This window comes from Erpetoichthys calabaricus, chromosome 11, assembly GCF_900747795.2.
Source record: "Erpetoichthys calabaricus chromosome 11, fErpCal1.3, whole genome shotgun sequence".
In the NCBI taxonomy this organism is placed as follows: domain Eukaryota; kingdom Metazoa; phylum Chordata; class Cladistia; order Polypteriformes; family Polypteridae; genus Erpetoichthys; species Erpetoichthys calabaricus.
Genome location: NC_041404.2, coordinates 134,664,528 through 134,686,441, shown reverse-complemented (window position 1 = coordinate 134,686,441; position 21,914 = coordinate 134,664,528). Strand labels below are relative to the sequence as shown.

Here is a 21,914-nt window from a genome sequence, read left to right as displayed (position 1 = left end):
CAAAGCCTCGAGTCACTGAAGCCATCCAGACAATGGAGTAACAGAAACAAAAGTGCCACTGCGTGGTCACCACGTTACATTTCAGACCTCTCTTACCACGCAAGAAACGGAGCCACTTGGGGAGAATGTCCGACGCCTTCGTCTGGATGAGGACCTTTCTGCTGTACAAGGCGACACTGGAGCCCATCTCACGGCTCACGTCAAACATGGAAGGCTTCTGAATAAGAAATGTGGTAGCAAAACAATGTTATGTGGTAAAGAAATGGGTCACAACTTACTACCGAATGACATGACATCAAATTAGCACACACCTCATGAAAGGCAGAGCGACTACACTGAAATTGACAAAGTCCGAGAAGATGCGTTGAAAACGGCACACAAGGGTAAAAATAGTGCTCATTAGGTCCTTCAGTCAATTCATTTACCGTCTGGGGGTCTTCTAACAGACCCGTCTTTTATGTTACAGCCTCGTCGAGTGGCATGTCCTCTGACCCCGCCTAGTTCGTCAGTGCCAAGAGGCGCACCAACCCTGCTCACTACACTTTGAGATTTACATGCCGGAGTCTGTTAGCTATTGGCATTTGCCTTAATGGTCAGCCCGACAGCAGATCTTTGTCAATGTGCAGTCATTGGACACTTCCACACTTCTACTCTCATTTGGTTCGCTGGGTTTGTCCTGGACACAGCCATGGCCCCCTTGACCCTGAAGTGGATGACCCAGCTTTGAGAATGTTATGTTACTTTACAGAGTCACACCTTCGGGATATTGTTAGGTTATGACAGCCTCCCCAAACCAATCCAGACGGGTCTCAGTCCTCACTGGGGTTTTAGTTTCAAACCAACCATTGATTACATCCCCTGTACCCTTCTATAAATGTCTTGACGGTTACCCACCTGTTCTGCTCTGCACTCCCCTCTAGTGCCAGCTGACTTGCCCCTCCGACTCCCAGCTGCAATGAGCTTCAAATCAGCTATCTCCTCCTCCTCATCAAATTCTGAGGTGCTTGACTAGCTGGCATCTTTCACAGAAAACATCAACTGGGTGTCCTCAAACTTGAACATCTCCGCATTATAAGTCACTGCTATGTTTCTTTATGTATAGTGAGTGGACTGAATGGACTCTTTTCACATGCAGAACCATCTTCCCAGCCGTGCCATGACAGGGCAGCCTTGTTTAATACAATTAACTCTTTCTTAAAATTAAAGATCAAAGACGAAATAAAAACCAGGCACACGCACACTGACGACACTCCAACTGTAAAAAGTCCTTAATGATCAATGATCTCAGCACGCAGGCAAGATGTGCACCTCTACGCCAAGAAGTGAAGGGGCCCAATGAAAGACAGCGCCATGGCACACTCTGTACCTGCACAGTCCACTAAAGTAAAGACAAAAAGTCACTTGTCACAGACACACACCTGCTGCTGAAAGACACATTGTAAAAAGCCATCTGAGTCGGTCCTTCTCCCCGGATCATTCACACGTAGACCTGTACATTTAGTATTCAAAGACACTGCCAGAGTAATCGGCATGAAATGGATGGGCATCTAATGTGGCAATTCTGCACGGTGTCATCAGTGAGGTATCAAATATCCAAACATTTTAAACTGTAGGAACAGCACATCACAGCGTATCTAACTGCAGGTCTGCCTTGACAGTCACGTCTTCATTTTAGCATTAAACAAACTGCTGGAGCCAACCATTACCATTTCTGGCACATAGAAGATGCTGCGGATGTTAAGTGGCGCATCAGTCCGATAATGCAGAACATATCGTGGTTTATCATAAGCCTGTGCAATATACCGATAAAATTCTTCATGCTGCCAGTCACTGATCTCTTTGGGGTCCGACAACCACAATGCCTGGGGGGGAAAAAAAAAAAATCTGAATGTGACATGCCATCAAGAAAGTAAACCGAGCAGAGAGAACACTCGTGAGGACAGAGAAAGGCAGAAGTGCATTGTGTGAAGACGCATCTCCCAACAGATGACAAGAGTGCTCTGCTGTGACACTCAGGTAGAAAGCCCACCTGGCATCTGTTGACAAGTAGTTGTTAGCTGCCCAAAGGGGGCCCGTGGGCTTAGCGGCCCCGGCTCAGTTGTCACTTCACTAAGCACTTAACATGCCTCGCACCACCCAACAAGGCCAAAGATGTACTGTCTGGAAAAGAAGAAGACCCACGTCTCACCTGCAGAGTGTTTAGTCGCCTGCCATTCAGGAAGATGGGGAAACTAACAAAATTGCTGTATTTAGTCACAATCTCTGGAAAACAAACAAGAACACATCTAAAAATAAATGAAGACATCAAATATTAGCATCAATAACAAAGTCTAATGCCAGCGGTGTTGCAGGGGAATCCTTCATTAAGAGCAGTGAACTTCTTACCGCTGGCCCACGTAACGTAGAGCCTCAGGGCCAGCAAGAGCTCGAAGGAGACGTCCTCATGTTTTACTGTTTTGTGTCTCCAAGCTTACAATGGATGCCACCATCAGTCAGTTAAAACCGGGAAGACAGCATTTTAGTCGTTGACTTTTCCTGCTGTGGCTCTTGGCTGTACACACGTGACCTCAAATGTCATAGCTGAGATGGATATCTGCATTCCTAACAGCCCTTCTCATTCTTGCAATTCACCTGTAATTTATGTTGTATGCATTTAGGACAAACGTGTCCCGAGAATTTTAGGTAAGGAAGACAGCAGTTTCGAGGTACAGTGGTTCCACTCACTACTATGGCTCCGTAAAGTGGTGACGCACATGCAATTCAGTGGGCTCTGTATGCGGGAAAGTAAGGAGCCAAACAAGCTGTCGAGCTGCACACAGCCACCTGCCACCCCAGCATGTCAATCGGCAGTCCCTCTCTGCAGTAACGTTAGGCTTTATGCCTCGATAACAAATGTGTCCTGAGGTAAGGATGAGAGTTCTGATTGGGGCACATTGATATTCAGGTGTCAGTGAATGTGTTCAGATTGTCAAAGGCAGTAAATTAGTTTTACGACTCTTATTACATAAGGCCTCTAAACATTCTTACCTTTGACCCGGTCTTCTGAAGCAAATTCCTTGCATTCATCCTTGAGGTGAACAACAATTTTTGTTCCCAGTCTAACGCCGCTGGCTTTGGCAACTTCAAACACACCTGAGCTAGTTTGGAATAGAAAACAAACCAAAAGTTAAAAATGACACACAACACGATAAAAGCTCACAGCTCACCCCCGTGACTGCCCTCGAGTTTCCTCGAATTCTAAAAATGAACTTGTAGTGTAAGGCCTTTATGGTCGGGCGGTAACACTGCTCAGCGGCGTCAAGTGCCATGCTCAAGAACGGCTATGCACGGTCGGTTTAGTGATGTCTGGCCTGTTCGCAGTCTTAAACCAATCATACAAACGCCCCTGTTTTGTACACATTATGACTGTTATGTTCTCGTGTCTTTAGATTGATCCTCCATGAGAGCCTGACTGTCGGCCAAATGTTGACCCCATATCAGTCCTGCTCTTCCACCATTTTGGTCCGCAAGTATTTGCTGTGCTTCTTACACTCTGATGGAGATGTCTAAAGGCGTCAGTGAAGAACGATGGATTGTGACGGACCTCCCACACTTGGTGTGCTCCTTTCAGTCTGCACGAGTTTACACACACAGTACATTTATCATGTAACAGTACAGCCTTTTATCATCGTCGTCATCATCATCATCTGTCTGTCTGTCTGTGTGCAGCTGGTGTGACTGATCAACCTTCGTCACACCTATCGGCCCTGCACCTTCTCCTTTATCCAGCGCTATATAAATATAATGAATTATTATTATTATCCACCTCCACTTCAGCCTCCCCTCTTCCTCTTCCTCCGCACTTCCATTTCCACCACTCTCTTGCCCACATATTCTTGGTTTCTACTCATCACATGTCCATACCATTTCAGTCAAGCAGTATAAAAAGAGCACCCTTTCCATTTGCCACAGAATGTTAAGATGGTTCTCCAGTGTCCTTGTGGACTGACCCCATCAAAGGCTGCTCAGAAACACAGCACCGCTGCTTCTGTATTTCCACAAGGCTGGCAAAGAGTTTTAGAAGAAGCCGAGTGACATTCACCCCATCTCATCACACATACACTACACCTCTCTAGTGACAGACGTAATGTGACACCCCGGCTTTGTGTTTGGTTTAGGTGACCAGCTTCAAACATTCTACACGGACGTAACTCAAGAGGACCTTACTGGAAGAATGGCCACACCAGCACAGTACACATCTCTATGGAGTGGACTGCAGTCATAAAAACTGAGCACGAGCTAAATCAGCAGTCAAGTTCTCAGTGGCATCGTAGGTGGCACTCGGCCACGCCTGTCCTGTGACTTTACCACAATTGAAATCCCGTCCATTTAATCTTACAGCGCACTCTACAGCTGTGAACTAGATACATGAACATCAAGATCAAGGATCAAATGAGATTTTGCATTTTTTGTGCCAACACTGTCACTTGACAACTTTGACAATAAATAAAACCGTAAGCTTTTAAACTTGTAAAAGGCATGTTGGTCACCTTTCTTGTTTGTTCCCTGTACCCCTCAGAGTGCCCCCTGGCATCCTTTGGCAGATGCTACAGAACATGTGAATGGATAACAGCGCAGTGCCAGAGGACACCAACAGATGGCACTGTTCAGGGTATTTACCCAGGATTCCATTACAGCTTCACTAGTAATTCAGAATATAATGTGGGGGGGCATGTCAGCCTGAACTATAAAGTGAGCTCTTTCAGCTGGAAGATGGGGGTACAGGTGGAAGGTTTTGCACAACATGAACAAACTAGAATTTCACACAAAATAATATCAATATATGGAGTAACAGAACAAGCAGGAACAGACAGTAGGATTTAGTGAACTTTTCAAGTCTCAAGTTAACTGAACAGACGCTGAGAAGATACGATGGGCTGAATGTGATGATCTTTTAAAAATGATGTTCACACCCTAATAAGAAACAAAAGAGCCTTTACACATTTACCTATGAATGAAAATAAATGATGGAAGAAAGCATTCCTAACACTTTAAACACCACATAAAACTACAAATAAGAAATGAAGTTTCAAATATCCACTAGTATAGTGCTCGCCAGATGCTGTCGATATCCTGCGGCCATGAATCTTACCCGTCAGATGACCATTTATACCCATCGCTGTCCGGCTCGGCAGACTTGGAGTAAACATCCACCTTGTCAGCCACCATAAAAGCAGAATAAAAGCCCACACCAAACTGACCAATAATCTTGCTGCTTGCCTCTGACTGGTTCTGCAGGGCATCAAGGAATGCCTGTTGGGAAAGCAGACGGAAAGACCCTTAGCACAAGGAGTGTCCAAGGAAACAAAGGTCAATTAAATAAAAATAATAACGGAGATACCAACTTATTAGGTGAGCAAGTAGTGAAGAGAAGAATTCTACAAAAACGTGACAACTTTACAGACTGAGCTGAGTAAACAGGCAAGTGATGTGCCGCCAGACGAGAGATGTCAAGACCTCTCGCATATAAGCACGACATTCTCATAGAGAAGTAAAACATCAAAACGGCTCACCATCCTTCCTTTTTGAGAGTGATATCGACGTTTACTTCAAACCACAAGCAGGGCTTGTTAACCAAAGCTCGAGATCATTATCAAAGGGCAAAGTCTGGGGGGCTTCAGGGGTGGAAACAGGCCAAACGTAAAAAACACAAAGACCCTGTGCAGGCCTGAGTAGATGTGCGCCGTCATTTCTGATCATCACGGAGCATACAGCTCACCCCTGCTTAAGATGGCCGCCAATATCCGGTGACCATGTGGCGTCCCGGGATGTCATGTGCTATGCACAAGTATGCACAGGATACCACAGCAAGTTTCGCACCAGCTTGCGATTTCTAACCTTAAGAAAACAGAACCTAAAACAACCCAACTGTGACACTGATAACTATCAGGAGGAGCCGAACTTTGGAATATGCAGTCCAGCAGGGCAGTGGCCGGCGCTTTGGCCTTACAGAGAGTTGCATGTCCTCCCTGTGCTGATCGAGGTTTTCTTCCCTACCATGACGCAGGCTCTTTGTGAGGGTAGGGGTGTGAGTGGGCCCTGTGATGGCCTGGCTTCTATTCAAGGCCTCATACTGTTGGGATTGGCACTGACCGCCCCAATATATGACGCTGAATTGTATTAAGCACATTTGACAGTTTATGTATAGATTGGACACCCCCATTAAAATAATAATAATATGTTATACCTAACTTACCAAAAGAACAACTCAGGACAGATAAATGTCTGAAGACACATGAAGAGAAGAATATCGAGGGCCTCTCTAGAAAGTCGCTAACTGTGACATCAACTTTACAAAGTTATTCATTACCTTTGAACCAGAGCGTGCAATGGTCCCAAGATTTGACACCAACTCCTCTTTGCTCATTCCAACGCCAGTGTCCTGCAAGAGAGAAAGACAAACATTTCTTGCCAGAAGGATAAGAGCAGCACTCAAATGACAAAAAGCAAAAAGTGGCAAATGCAGAGTTGGGTGAAGTGCAAAAGACAGAAAATAAAGTTTCAGCTTCTTATTTTTATTCAAATTAACACACCAATTTTTTTGTAATTTTTTAAATGATGGCGTTTCCAAAAAGGTGATTACAGGACAAAAAGAACAGCCGAGGAGCTTCCTTACAGTCCATTAGGTGGCAGCACAGGAACGGAGACTGAACTCAGCAGGGCTCAGGGTGCAAGAATAACAGGGGCTACCGGACACGAGCGGACAGACAAGCAAAGATGTCAGCAGGTCCACGCAGAAGTCAAGGGGTCAATCCTGGTGTCCTGTGGCCCACTGAGGCAGGCGAGCGGTCATACAGGGCTGGGCGATACACAAAAAGTCACGTCTCAATATGTTTTGGATGAATGGCAATAGGGCAGCACGGTGGTGCAGTGGGCAGCGCTGCCGCTTCGCAGTAAGGAGACCTGTCTGGTTTCGCTTCCCGGGGCCTCCCCGCGTAGAGTTTGCATGTTCTCCCCGTGTCTGCATTGGTTTTCTTCCCACCGTCCAAAGACATGCAGGTTAGGTGCACTGGCAATCCTAAATGGTCCCTAGTGTGTGTGTGTGTGCGCGCGCTTGGTGTGCCCTGCGGTGGGCTGATGCCCTGCCCGAGGTTTGTTCCTGCCTTGCACTCCAACAGACCCCCGTGACCCTGTATGAAGAAATAGCGCATTGGATAACGGATGGATGGATGGCAATACATGATATACAGTGCATCCGGAAAGTATTCACAGAGCTTCATCACTTTTTCCACATTTTGTTATGTTACAGCCTTATTCCAAAATGGATTAAATTCATTTTTTTCCCTCAGAATTCTACACACAACACCCCATAATGACAACGTGAAAAAAGTTTGCTTGAGGTTTTTGCAAATTTATTAAAAATAAAAAAACTGAGAAATCCCATGTACATAAGTATTCACAGCCTTGGCCATGAAGCTCAAAATTGAGCTCAGGTGCATCCTGTTTCCCCTGATCATCCTTGAGATGTTTCTGCAGCTTCATTGGAGTCCACCTGTGGTAAATTCAGTTGACTGGACATGATTTGGAAAGGCACACACCTGTCTATAGAAGGTCCCACATTTGACAGTTCATGTCAGAGCACAAACCAAGCATGAAGTCAAAGGAATTGTCTGTAGACATCCAAGACAGGATTGTCTAGAGGCACAAATCTGGGGAAGGTTACAGAAAAATTTCTGCTGCTTTGAAGGTCCCAATGATCACAGTGGCCTCCATCATCCATAAGTGGAAGAAGTTCAAAACCACCAGGACTCTTCCTAGAGCTGGCCGGCCAACTAAACTGAGCGACTGGGGGAGAAGGGCCTTAGTCAGGGAGGAGACCAAGAACCCGATGGTCACTCTGTCAGAGCTCCAGAGGTCCTCTGTGGAAAGAGGAGAACCTTCCAGAAGGACAACCATCTCTGCAGCAATCCACCAATCAGGCCTGTATGGTAGAGTGGCCAGACGGAAGCCATTCCTTAGTAAAAGGCACATGGCAGACCGCCTGGAGTTTGCCAAAAGGCACCTGAAGGACTCTCAGACCATTAGAAAGAAAATTCTCTGGTCTGATGAGACAAAGATTGAACTCTTTGGTGTGAATGCCAGGCGTCATGTTTGGAGGAAACCAGGCACCACTCATCACCAGGCCAATACCATCCCTACAGTGAAGCATGATGGTGGCAGCATCATGCTGAGGGGACTGGGAGACTAGTCAGGATAAAGGGAAAGATGACTGCAGCAATGTACAGAGACATCCTGGATGAAAACCTGCTCCAGAGTGCTCTTGACCTCAGACTGGGGCGACGGTTCATCTCTCAGCAGGACAACGACCCTAAGCACACAGCCAAGATATCAAAGGAGTGGCTTCAGGACAACTCTGTGAATGTCCTTGAGTGGCCCAGCCAGAGCCCAGACATGAATCCGATTGAACATCTCTGGAGAGATCTTAAAATGGCTGTGCACCGATGCTTCCCATCCAACCTGATGGAGCTTGAGAGGTGCTGCAAAGAGGAATGGGCCAAACTGGCCAAGGACAGGTGTGCCAAGCTTGTGGCATCATATTCAACAAGACTTGAGGCTGGAATTGCTGCCAAAGGTGCATCAACAAAGTATTGAGCAAAGGCTGTGAATACTTATGTAGGCCTACATGGGATTTCTCAGTTTTTTTATGTTTAGTAAATTTGCAAAAACCTCAAGTAAACTTTTTTCACGTTGTCATTATGGGGTGTTGTGTGTAGAATTCTGAGGGAAAAAAAATGAATTTAATCCATTTTGGAATAAGGCTGTAACATAACAAAATGTGGAAACAGTGATGAAGCGCTGGGAATACATTCCGGATGCACTGTATAGAGCTAAAACATTTTTTATGAAGCGTGTAAAAGCTTTTTGTATGGCTTTGGCTTACAACTGATGTCACAAGAATGTATTTATAAAAAATAAAGGTTGAAAGACATAACAAATGAATATACACTTAACTTACAGACCCACAGTACCTAGAAGAGTCTGTCTTCAGGTTAAGAACTGTGTAAATGTTTCAGTGTAAAGAAAACAATGTCTGAAAATGTATTTGAAATTATAAGAAAACTCAGCCTACAACACGGCTAAGAACAATATAAAATACATATATGACCTGTCTCTCTGTGGTGGGCTGGCGCCCTGCCCTGGCTTTGTTTCCTGCCTTGCGCCCTTTGTTGGCTGCAGGTGAAAGAAGCCATCCTTAAGCTGCAAAAACAGAACAAACCCATCCGAAAAATTGCTCCAATATTACGAGTGGCAAAGGCTACAGTTTGGTACATCTTGAGAAAGAAAGCAAGCACTGGTGAACTCAGCAACACAAAAAGACCTGGACGTCCACAGAAGACAACAGTGGTGGATGATCGCAGAATCATTTCCATGGTGAAGAGAAACCCCTTCACAACAGCCAACCAAGTGAACAACACTCTCCAGGGGGTAGGCGGGCGTATCGATATCCAAGTCTACCATAAAGAGAAGACTGCATGAAAGTAAATCCAGAGGGTGCACTGCAAGGTGCAAGCCACTCATAAGCCTCAAGAATAGAAAGGCTAGATTGGACTTTGCTAAAGAACATCTAAAAAAGCCAGCACAGTTCTGGAAAAACATTCTTTGGACAGATGAAACCAAGACCAACCTCTACCAGAATGATGGCAAGAAAAAAGTATGGAGAAGGCGTGGAACAGCTCATTATCCAAAGCATAGCACATCATCTGTAAAACACGGTGGAGGGAGGCAGTGTGATGGCTTGGGCGTGCATGTCTGCCAGTGGCACTGGGTCACTAGTGTTTATTGATGATGTGACACAGGACAGAAGCAGCCAAATGAATTCTGAGGTGTTCAGAGACATCCTGTCTGCTCAAATCCAGCTAAATACAGCAGTCAAATTGATTCATGATACAGAATGGCCAAGTCAGTCACCTGGGGCCTCATGTATAACGCCGTGCGTAGAACTCACACTATAACATGGCGTAAGCACAAAAGCGGGATTGTGCGTACGCACAGAAAAATCCAGATGCAGGAATCTGTGCGCACACATACTTTCACGTTCTTCCACTACATAAATCCCGATTTGCGTGAAAAGTAACGCACGTGCACGCGCCTTCTGTCCCGCCCCAACTCCTCCCAGAATTACGCCTCTTTGAATATGCAAATCAATATAAATAGCCTTCTGTGAAAAGACAATGGGAAAAGCACGGGAGAAAATATAAGAATTTCAGCGAATACCAAGTGGAGGCAAAGGAAAAACGTACTATTTGTTGGTTTAAACAGTGGTATAATCAACAAAAGGAAGCTGATCGAGTGACAGAGTGTCGGAGAAACTCGAAGGCTCAACTTCAAAGTGTGCGACTTTGTGCCCGAAATAAAAAAGAAATCACATATCAAAGTCGCCGTGAAAAAGCGAGTCGTAGCCCACCGTCTGAGTGTCATATGAAAGCTTATTAGGGTACAGACAAAAAAAAAGGCACACAGTGGGGAAAAAAGCACGAAATGTCAACTTTAATCTCGAAATTTCCACTTTAATCACGTAGTTTATTTTGCCATTAAAGTAGAACATCATAAACTTCATCTTAAAATTCGTTTAATTTACTAGTTTCTCAAATCCCATTGTAACTAAAGTGGCATGTTAAATGCTTTGTTCTGTATTTGATCTTCCATGTGCTCTATGTGTATGAATCACTACCTGCTTTTTAAACGGGCTTTCTCTTTCTCCGACAGGACACATAATCCATTACATTCGTGATATTACAGCTCTCTGAATAATTAAAATAGTAAGATGTATACGTGATATCTTTTTCATGATGATAGGAATGAAAGCATGTTATTAAACATGGGAACACGGTGGCGCAGTGCTTGTTCATGTCTCACGCAAGAGGCTTGCTGCGCCATGCGCAACCTTCAATTAAATAATTTATCACAGCAGTACTGTCTCTTTCAAATGTACTAACCTCCAATTCCTGTCCTTACTTTTCTTTCTCCAAAAACTCAATCGCCACACAATAAGCTATGTAATAGACGTGAAGCCATCTGTAAGCTTAGAACTTCGATTCTTCAAAACTTTTAAGGAACATTGAAATATCTTAGTAGTACGTGTTTAATTATTATATCCGTCTATCTTTCCAGTGTCGCGTCAGCACCAGCAAGAATACAGCGCAAGGTAGGAACAATTACTGAACTAGCTAGCGCTGCGGCACCGTGTCCTCACATGTTTAATTATAAACAATACAGATTATTTAAATGAAGTTAAAGTTTTATCTGTATAATATAATCAACATGTTTTGCTGCATTTCGTCTTAGAAATGAATACCGTCATCACATGTAAATACGCGCTTTATAAAGTGGCGCAGGTTGTGCAATATTATAACTGTAGTGCAAGTTTACAGTGGGGTAATTGTACTTATAAGTCCAAATATTTCTACAAGGAGCACTTGATGGACTGATTTAGTGTGTTTAGAGTTCTTGGGATGAAACTGTTTCTAAACCGCGAAGTCCGTACAGGGACTAAAGCGTTTGCTGTGGCTCAGGCAGCATCTGCTTCATGCTGTGTACCGATAATTCTCTTTCCAATCAGCTGCTGCTGTGATTCACACTCAGATACAGTGATATAAATACTCCGAGTGGTGCAGTGAGAGTAATGTGGAAAAAGATGATCTGCTGTGGCAACCCTTAACGGGATCAGCTGAAAGAACATGCAGTGAGAGTTACAACGCTAAAGCAGTTATGGTATTTGGAATACTATGGCTATTCCCTGGACCATTATATTGCTACAGGTTAATTACAATCAGATGCATTACACTAATAAACAATATGCAGTTAATTTCAGTGTATTTATAAAGCCGCGCCAGGAATGTGCATTTAAGAATGAAAGGGTGATCACACAGGAACAGTAGCACTGCTTTGACACTGGGTGCCGCCAGTCTGCAAAACCGGGCGGATAAATTGCGTACGCCAAGGAATGAGTTACCGTGGAAATGTGCGTGGCTTTACGGCAAGTTTAGGTTTTATACATCGCGATTTGAGCGTGGAAAGGTTCGTACGCAACATTTCTGTGCGTACGCACCGTTTATACATGAGGCCCCTGATCTTCACCCAGTTGAGCAGGCATTTCACTTGTTGAAGACTAAACTTCAGACAGAAAGGCCCACAAACAAACAGCAACTGAAAGCTGCTTCAGTAAAGGCCTGGCAGAGCATTAAAAAGGAGGAAACCCAACATCTGGTGATGTCCAGGAGTTCAAGACTTCAGGCTGTCATTGCCAGCAAAGGGTTTTCAACCAAGTATTAGAAATGAACATGTTATTTCCAGTTATTTTATTTGTCCAATTACTTTTGAACCCCTGAAATGAAGGGATTGTTTTCAAAAAATGCTTTAGTTGCCTCACATTTTTATGCAATTGTTTTGTTCACCACACTGAATTAAAGCTGAAAGTCTGCACTTCAACTGCATCGGAGTTGTTTCATTTCAAATTCATTGTGGTAATGTAGAGAAAAGCCAAGCAAAATGACACCTTTTATTGGCTAACTAAAAAGATTACAATATACAAGCTTTCGAGGCAACTCAGGCCCCTTCTTCAGGCAAGATGTAATCAATCATTACATCTCGCCTGAAGAAGGGGCCTGAGTTGCCTCGAAAGGTTGCATATTGTAATCTTTTTAGTTAGCCAATAAAAGGTGTCATTTTGCTTGGCTTTTCTCTACATTCATAATGGCTAACACGGTACAACACCCTAGTACTTGTGGTAATGTACAGAACCAAAATTAGAAAAAAGTTGTCTCTGACCAAATATATATGGACCTAACTGTATATATCAGTGCATGGTATATGGGAGATTCTGTTATAACCCCACAAGGTAAACTGACATGGAATATTCTATTTCTTGTCTCTCTGACTAGAGATTAGTCTCAGTGACCCGCCTGGCTATAGGGCACACAGTTTCAAACCGTGCCCAGCTGGATGTGACGTAACGTGCATTGCTGTATGTATTGAACGTACCGAGTGTATTAGGCATAGAGAAACAACTCATCCTAAAGTAGAAACAACTAGGGGGCTTCACGCCCTGCTCGCCAAGCCCCCTGCCTGCGCTACGCGCCAGCCACTTCACGTCTCTGCCACTTGAGTATGTGGACTTCACTTTCACCAAACAACAAATCCAAAATCCAACAATACTTTGTGTTTTTCAGATAAATTTCGTGTAAAGTGCGATACTTTTGGACGTATGGATTTGTATCCACTATTGGCTGTAGAATTTCTAATATGTCCGATCGTTTAACTCTTTCAATTCTATGTTGCATCGCTTCTCCATGATCAAAATATAAACCTGACTGAATTTTGTTTTCTTTGAAATGAAACTTGTTGTAGCTTGAATTGTTACGGGACCACAGATTCTCATAGCGTCTGGTCCGGAGTCGTGTAAAACTACGTTCTGATCATTGAATGAGTGAATGTATACAGATTATTGTAGATTCGGATATTTTGCCTGTAGTGTTTGTGGATTTCACTTTCACCAAATAACAAACCTTTTAATTCTTGTGGATACACAACCCTAATCAGACGATCTACAAGTCTCCGACTTAAAACTTTAAAGCTGAACAATATCTCCATACTTCAGTCATCTCTCATGTCCATACATTCAATCTCTATTTGCTGTTCCGTTATTTCACCGAGTAATCCTTTCCATTTGTTAGCGCTAATGTGATCTTTATTATCAGTTTTTTGAGACTTTTGAATTTCAGTATTTTCATCATCTCTATCCTGCTCTGCCTCTTTACGACGTTCTACTTTGTCTTCTACTTTTTGTCTTTTATTTCCGTCCCCACTTGGACCTGCTAGGTTTTCAATGCCACTTGGTCTGGGCTGATTATTACTTTCCTTATTTTCCAAACTTGCAGTTAGATTATTATTATTGTTCTTTTTTGAATTCTTTTCTCTCCAACACTTTTGGGCCTCTTTCAACGCACCGCTGCCCTTTCTTCTTCGCTTAGTCTTTGACGTGTCATCTTGAACGTATAAAATTATTGTCCATAAAAGGACGACATCGACGGAAGTGAACAGATCGTATGTCTATAAATACTGTCCAGAAAAGCTTCTTTAATGGATGTAACGAAGGACTTGTCCCATTTATAGGAGCGGAGAGCACATGAACTGTGTGTGTCCGACAATACACACGAATGAGAAATGATTGGACCACGCGTGTGCTTGTAAATGTTTGAGGGGAGGGCAGGACTTTTCAACATCTCTTGTCTCATGGGACTTGAAATTATCTCTGAGAATGTCTCGACGCAGGATTTCCTTTTATAATAGAAAGACAACTGAAGTTTAACAAGAAAATGTTTAAAGACGACAAAGAAACAGGTTTCCATGTCCTGCCTTTTATTCTGCATGTGTAACAACGCTTTTCTCTATTCTTGTGTGAACTGTTGCTTTGAGTTTTCACTAAACCCATTTTAAAAACAAACTTTATTAGGCTGAGGAATTTCTTTTGGTGCACGTTTGACTCGCACTTGAGCCTGCCTTACCAACTCAGCAGCTACACTGTACCCCACTTAAACTTCACAAAACACATAATGCGTTTAACTGACACAACTCACTGGAAAGGCAAGCAGTTTATAACTCGCTCTTACGGCTCAATTCTGTCTTTGAGAAATAAACTGTAACACTTGAGTAGTGTTGTGGGGTACAAAAATCTGTACATTTTGGTTTCTATTTCGTTCAAGACAAGACAACAGATGAACTACAATCAGGACACATCAAAGCAGGTCTTTCTTCTCAGTTCTACCTCACTTTTAAAACGGCTACTCTAACAAAGACAGGAAGACATGCTGGTGGCTCAATGACTTTATAACCTGAGAAAGGATGGACATCTAATTATTTTACAGCCTGGGAAAGGAAGATCTGCCTACACCTCAGAGAACATAAAAGGTTTTATTATTTGGGAAAACGGACAGGGAATTAATTCTTCATATTGACAGCCAGCCAATCAGAATATCTAAGAATCACATCTAGCAAACCCCACTCCCGGTACAATTTTAGAATAAATATGCCTCGTGTGAGGAGTGAGTAGGGAAGTAAAGACGGAAGGAGGGAGGGAGGAAGAAGAAGAATGGACGAAGACGTCACTGGTAGTCAGAAAAGCATCATGAACATCCACGAGTGCGAGATCAGAAGCCACCTGCGAGATTCATCCTTGTCATCTCTACTTTTTTTGTAAGCTTTTTCTAAAGTCTATATCTATCCAGACTTTCCTATCAGTACCGATTTTCTATTGTTCTTTGTTCCAGTGGTATTATTATTATTCTTGTAATAAATACCATGCTAAGGTTCTATGCTTTGTCTTAATGTCTAGAGTGATTGAAGTAATAAGTTAGGTCCAGCCAGCCAGAAATCTGCCATACACTCTGTGCTGCAAGGTTTATCAGGCTGAGGGTGAGAGCTCCACTCAATAGTAGGGACAGGACATAAGGAAGGTATTCTTGGCTGATAAATGGCCGATAGTCAAGAGTGCTGAGTCTTTGTATGTTTAAACGTATTCTTGTAGACCAAAAGTAATATTTAAGTCTGAGATATCATTAAAACATCGTATGTTGTTTGTGCTGATAATAAGTACGTCTCCTGAAGTGCTGAGAGAGTGACAGGCTGTGTTATTCTTAAAGCACTTGTGTGGTTTAAAGTGCTAAGGGTTAATCAGCGTGTGTGTGTGTCATTCATGGGGCACTGCTGTGGTTAGTGTCTGTGTATAGCTATGGATGTGTGTGTTCATCTTAAAGTGCAACAGCAGACCAACTCGATAACAAACTTGACGAGAACACTTACCCTTAAGAGAACAGATAAAGGGTAAGTAGAGGGAAATACTACGATAATACAAGCAGTTAATGTTCTTCTTAAAACCTGCAGTGCATCTTTTGCTGTTTCAGCGCCTGCGCGCTTTGAGAACGTTGCTCCAATTGTCGGTTGTAATGACAGCGAGCCTCTTTTCATCAGCTTCCAGAGCTTCGGCTATGTGCTCCCCAGTGCGGTTTTCAGTAAAAAGCTTGTTTGCACACACACACACATACGTTTAATCTCCCATTCTTCAATGAAACGAATACATCACAATTAAATACGACGTGTCAGTTGTCAGTGCAAAATACTTCAGTTTGGCGCACAGGTTGGCTAGGGAACATCTGATTTGAATGTACATGTCAGGCAGCGCTTCTCTTTCAAAGTAATTGCGACGCAGCGTTTCGTTTCACAGGTCAACAGTTTTGATGAGCTTTTCAGAAGCCCCCTTTGCCACTGTTGAGACAGGAAGCACATCTTTTACTATGCAGTAAGCCACTGCCTCAGCGACGCCGCGCCACTTTGTGCTTTTCTTTTCGTAAAGCAAGGTGTAAGTCAATGAAGCTTACAATGTTGCCCGAGTCGGTTTCAGGTGGTGAATGCTTCGTAACTGCTGTAGCAGAGCAGAGTTTACCAGCCTCGTCATGCTGAATTTTGTGCCACTGTTTTAAGTGATGAAGAAGATCGGCAATGCTGCCACTTTTTGACATCTACCTCCTTTCAGCATTCCCTGCAGATTATGGTATTCTGCCTCTCATCTCACCTGTGAAATCCAAACCTCCTCCAAATAACTGACCCAATGTTGCTCTTTTTACAAACTCAGTCATCTTGAGTGGTGACTTGGGTGTCGTGTTTACACGCACATAAGGGCAAGATGGGCACGGCTGCTAGAAAAGCACAGTAGTGGAGTTTGGAGCAGGCAGTGAGGGATGAGGAGAAGGGCTTTCTGCAAGATTAAAACAACTTTATTCTAACTGGATATCCATGATACAGCCTCACGCCATACTCCGCTCTATTCATCACCCTGTGTTTTTATTTTAACATTTCGATACATCGCCCAGCCCTGCTGTCATATTTGGTTTACTTTGTATTTTGGTGGTCTTCCTCTCTTCATCACTCCCTGACTGTTTCCTTGTTTCAGGTATTAATGAGGATGTCATTTTAAAACCTTTGGACTTGTTGGCATTTATTCTGGGCATGAAGGGTTGGTAAATCCCAGTTAAAAGGTGACCAGGGGATTCTTAAATAAAGAATGTTAGACAACTTGATTCTTCATTCTCCCAGAAAACAGGGGGACCTTTGCCATTATACATATAATAAAAATTGAAAACGCACAGCAGTAGAAAAGTCTCACGCGCCTAGTGTCCCATAATGGCCACAGTGTAACGGTAGTAAATTGAAGCTGCTATATATTTGATTGGACAAAGTACAGTGACAGTAACCCAGCCAAGGAAATACCTGGATGACGATAGTGCGCTTCTCGGGGTTGGTCTTCAGATGGATCTCCATGGGACTTGACTCCCCCTCTAAGGTAAGAAGCCTGTGGCGTAGCTTCTCTAGAGCATCACTGCAGTTAGAAATCAACTCTCTGATAAAAACCTGCAAAGCACAAGGTCACAAACCACGGTGTCAGTGCCAGCAAGAATGCCCTGTCCAAGAACACAAATTTGTCGGTTTGCGTGAGGTTCACTCAGCTCAGTGGACAGATCAGTGCCACCCCGTCCCAACATGGTCAGTGAAATTCTTATGACAAGCACATCAACTGCAGGCCTCATATGCCCACTGCCAGCGGTTACACTTCCTAGTGCTGAGCAGATTGTCACTGCAGAACTACCAAGGCTGGGAGCGGGCACCGATACAGCACGTTGATACCATTAAAATAATCTATTATTACAGCTCACCTCCTTCTCAGAGTACAGAGATCTCGCTACAATGTTCAGCAGTTTCTTGGTTTCAGCCTGGAACTCGTGTTGGAAAGATGACCCTGAAAAAAAATAGGACATGTCGGTTCTGAGAGTCCCAGCATGCGTGGATAAACAAGTTTAAAATTAAAACAAAAAGACAAACCATTCACCTTAGCAGACTGCCATCACATAAACAATGGATGAGCAGGACGTAAGCAGAAACGCATCTGCAAATCAGCCAACCCCGACACCAAAACCTCCCATAGCTGGTCTTTGGAGAACTCTGAATGCAATCTGATGCTCGGCCTTTCCCACATGGCCTAATCTAGTCAGATTTCATGGCACGAGTCTGCGCTCAACTGCAGTTTACTGTAGTCTGTTCTTGACCTGCCATTGTTAGCTTCATCCAGGCCTCTGCTTGCTTCTTCTTCTTCATTTGTCTAACAGAGCACAAAGGAGGGCAGAACTCCTGAAGCCATCGGAATTTCAGACCTCCGAGTAGCTCTCCGTTTAGATCCTTCTGCCCATGCGATGTCGCTTTCTATTTTGAGATGATTACAAAGGTAGGAAGACCGGACTACTAACAGAACAGTGGCCAACTCCAGTCAAATGTGAAACATAGGAGGCATCACTTTCTAATAAACTCATTTCAAGTAAAAGTAAGCTGAAGCAGGCCTGCCAGGACCACACCTTACCTTCCACATCTTCTGTGTCACTGATGATGCTGTGTAAAGGCTCTTCCTCTTTGCTTTCAGCCTGCTGGGAACTGTAGGGCTGACAGCTGGGAAATGAACCAGTCACCACAGGCAGATGGGACCTTGAACCACATGACCAACTGGCCGGCCATTGGCTGCTGATTCCACCACTTCCTACTGAGAAAGGAGGAAACAAACACAAAAATAAAAACCGAATCCCAGAAGCAAACCGAGAAACAGCACAAAGACGGGCCTGAATAGGACACAACATGCAGAATGTTCTGGGAGTGAAATAATAAACAAGGAAGACATGGAAAATAAGATGGCAATCGGTCAGGACAGCTCAGCACACAGTGCCACGAGTCTAGAACTGGGATCTCTCCATGTGGATAGGCCACTGGTCATGGAACAAAGCACACGTGATGCAAATCAACTGGTCCAAATATCACGTTACACCACTGTAAACTGCAGAGTTCAGGTGCTCCAGATGTGCAAAGCCCTCACCCTCATCATCATTCAGCACAACTTTACAGAGCTAAAGAGACAGCACAAAGGTGAGGTGAGGCTGAAACTCCACCAGTAATCCTGATGGCTTGGCTACTGCAACCACACAGCCTGCCTTGTAATCCGGATAATCACAACACACTGCAGAAATACAACTGGCAATCGCGACTGGGCGAGACCTCCGTGGGGCAGGCGAGATCATCCATCTCTCAGTTCAGGCTGTTCCACTAAATGCTGATGCTCTACCCCGTGGCACAATGGCTTGAGCGAGGCCTCGAGCGCGACGGCGGCAGGACTGCTTGTGGTCAAGTGGGTTTCTCAACCGCTTACATCGATTGCAACGAGTGCAGAATGCAGCTGCTAGAATCCTAACTAGGAAAAGAAAATCTGAACACATCACCCCAGTTTTGATGTCACTACACTGGTTACCTGTGTCATTCAGAACTGACTTTAAAATCCTGCTTATTGTTTACAAAGCCTTCAATAATCTGCTCCATCTTATATATCGGAATGTCTGACACACTTCAAATTGTAACCTTAGATCCTCAAATGAGGGTCTGCTTAGAATTCCAAGAGCTAAACTTAAAAGAAGTGGTGAGGCGGGCGGGCAGGCAGGCGGCCTTCTGCTGTTAGGCACCTCAAATCTGGAATAGCCTGCTAATAGGAATTCGCCAGGCTGATACGGTGGAGCACTTTAACAAACTGCTAAAAACTCATTACTGTAACATGGCTTTCTCATAACCTCATTTTAATTTAATCCTAGTGCTCTGCATATTCATCTAATTATCATTACTATTCATGGTGGCTCCAAAACTTGTACTAACCCCGACTCTCTCTTCTGTTCTTTTTCCGGTTTTCTGTGGTCTGCGCCACCATCACCTGATCAAAGCACCGTGATGTCCCTACATTGATGGATTAAAGGCCAGAAGTCCATATGACCGTCATCATCAAGTCCTTCCACGAGGACCCATTGATGTCATTGATGTTAGGTAGAATGCCTAGAGGGGGCTGGGCGGGTGGTCTCCTGGCTGAATTTATTTTTTTCTCCAGCCGTCTGGAGTTTTTTTTTTGTTTTTTCTGTCTCCCCCCCCCCCGACCTTATTCTTATTCTATGTTAATTAGTGTTCTCTTATTTTAATTCTTACTTTGTCTTTTTTCATCATGTAAAGCTCCATTATTTGTATGAAAATGTGCTCTAGAAATAAATGTAGTTGTTGTTGCTTTTTTGCCACTGTACATTTGACAATAATCACCCTATAAAACTTTCAACATTTTGCAAACAACTTGAACATACAGGAGTTTCTTATCCATATGCAGCTTGGCGATGCACTCATTAGCATTTCTGCCCGACACATCCACAGACCTGAATTCAAACTCAAGACAGTGCAGGCCCATACCTGGGGGCTGGTGGTCTGTCCCACAACCCAAAAACACATTTAAGGTAAGCCGAGTGTGGGTGGGTGGGGTTGTGCTGCACTGGGCCGATGCCTGCCTGCCTGCTGCTCGATGCTGCCAGAATTGGCTCCAATACAGCGAAGTGTTTAAAAAGTGATTACAAACTCCAGCCCTTCAAAGCTGTCCTGGTCTGCCATGCCATGGCTTTTATCACCACTCGACTCAATTACGACCATTCATTTCTCAACGGTCTCCTTAACTGACGTATTAATCCAATACAACAAGTTCAGAATGCTGCTACCAGAGTTGCACGAAGGACCAAACGTAATGAACCCATCGGCCGGCTCGACAGCACCGACATCCAGTCCGATACAATAGTTAAACGCTCCCACAGTACGGAGATCACCTGCAGGCCCTCTGGTCCAACCGTTCTGTGCTCCGATACATCACAGGCACCCTAACCGCCTTTATTGACCTTGTAAAGCGCCTTGGCCTTGGGTCACCTATGACGGGTGATAAATAAAACAAACACCGGCCAGAGGCTGAGCCCGTCGGAGACTGTAAATCACACGCCCTCAAACAGTGCTTCCTGGCATTAAGTCAAATCATTTTAACCAGTCGTGCCGTAAACAAATAAAAATCGCTGCAAACCTCGAGCTGCGTACGTTGAGTTGATGCTACATACTCCCCGCCAGACAAGTGGAAGTCGGAGGCCTGTCCTCAGGGAAGCCCGCAAACCCGTGCTGAGAAACATGTCGCTCCTGGAGTGCGTGAATTCTGCTTTTCAGTGATTTGCCCCCGCGGCACTTCTACGCCATGTGTCCTTACCAGAAAGAGTCGTTTCCGGCGCGGAGGCGAGGCGCGTGAGTCACGGGCGCGTAAGCAGTTCCGGCGCCTCCAGGTGACGTCATGAGCCGCCCTCCTCCTGCTCCTCCTCCTCCAGGGCTTTACCCGCCCTCCTCGCTGTCTGCTGATGCCCGCCATAGCAGCAGGAGGTCGAATGGTCACAAAGATGGAAGCGGCGTGTGAAGCTCTGCTTTACTGGTAGTATCCGATGGCTAAGATGATTGGCTAATGTGCTTTCACTAAAGAGCGTTTTATTGCTGAGTAAATGTCTGTGAGGCGCCATTCTGTCCTCGGCAGGTTCGTATCTTTGTTTCGGTCCACGCCTACCCGCCCCAAGGCTCTAATTTGTTAACTTGCCTTCCATTTGGTGTCTTATTTGGCCTTCTCTGTTATCTACTGATACGCGCAGGGCCTGCTTACAGAATACTCGTCTTTTATGTAAAGTAGGCACTCACACACTTTCTGTGCCCCACATCTGTATGCACACGCCTTGTACTTCTCGGTAGAGCCGCACTGGTTTCTTATACCCAAACAATCAAATCTTCAGCTTACACCCTGCTGCTTGACACCCCGGTAGCACTTTGCCCAGCTTATACTGGGGATCTCCTAGCAGAGCCCGACGGATCATACGCTTCATGATTCTTTAATACCAGTTAAGCGTAACACTGGCCGCTGCCACCGTTGTGCCATCCTGTGAGCACGGTGGCCTGTCCTTAGTGAACACGAT

At 44.4% G+C, this 21,914-nt stretch overlaps 1 protein-coding gene across 1 annotated transcript in view; it reads right to left on the bottom strand.

Annotated features, from left to right (window-relative positions):
* Positions 1 to 21,177, bottom strand: part of trap1 (TNF receptor-associated protein 1) — a 28,343-nt gene extending 7,166 nt beyond the window's left edge. The window contains exons 1-10 of the mRNA XM_028813943.2: positions 20,993 to 21,177; positions 18,443 to 18,619; positions 17,745 to 17,827; positions 17,302 to 17,442; positions 6,350 to 6,421; positions 5,132 to 5,292; positions 3,028 to 3,137; positions 2,189 to 2,262; positions 1,707 to 1,862; positions 97 to 217 (exon numbers count right to left, since the gene is read on the bottom strand). Of these exons, the coding sequence (XP_028669776.2) occupies positions 97 to 217; positions 1,707 to 1,862; positions 2,189 to 2,262; positions 3,028 to 3,137; positions 5,132 to 5,292; positions 6,350 to 6,421; positions 17,302 to 17,442; positions 17,745 to 17,827; positions 18,443 to 18,619; positions 20,993 to 21,095 (1,198 nt within the window). The 5' untranslated portion in view covers positions 21,096 to 21,177. The remainder of the gene's footprint in view (positions 1 to 96; positions 218 to 1,706; positions 1,863 to 2,188; positions 2,263 to 3,027; positions 3,138 to 5,131; positions 5,293 to 6,349; positions 6,422 to 17,301; positions 17,443 to 17,744; positions 17,828 to 18,442; positions 18,620 to 20,992) is intronic.
* Between the last annotated feature and the right edge of the window lie 737 nt (positions 21,178 to 21,914).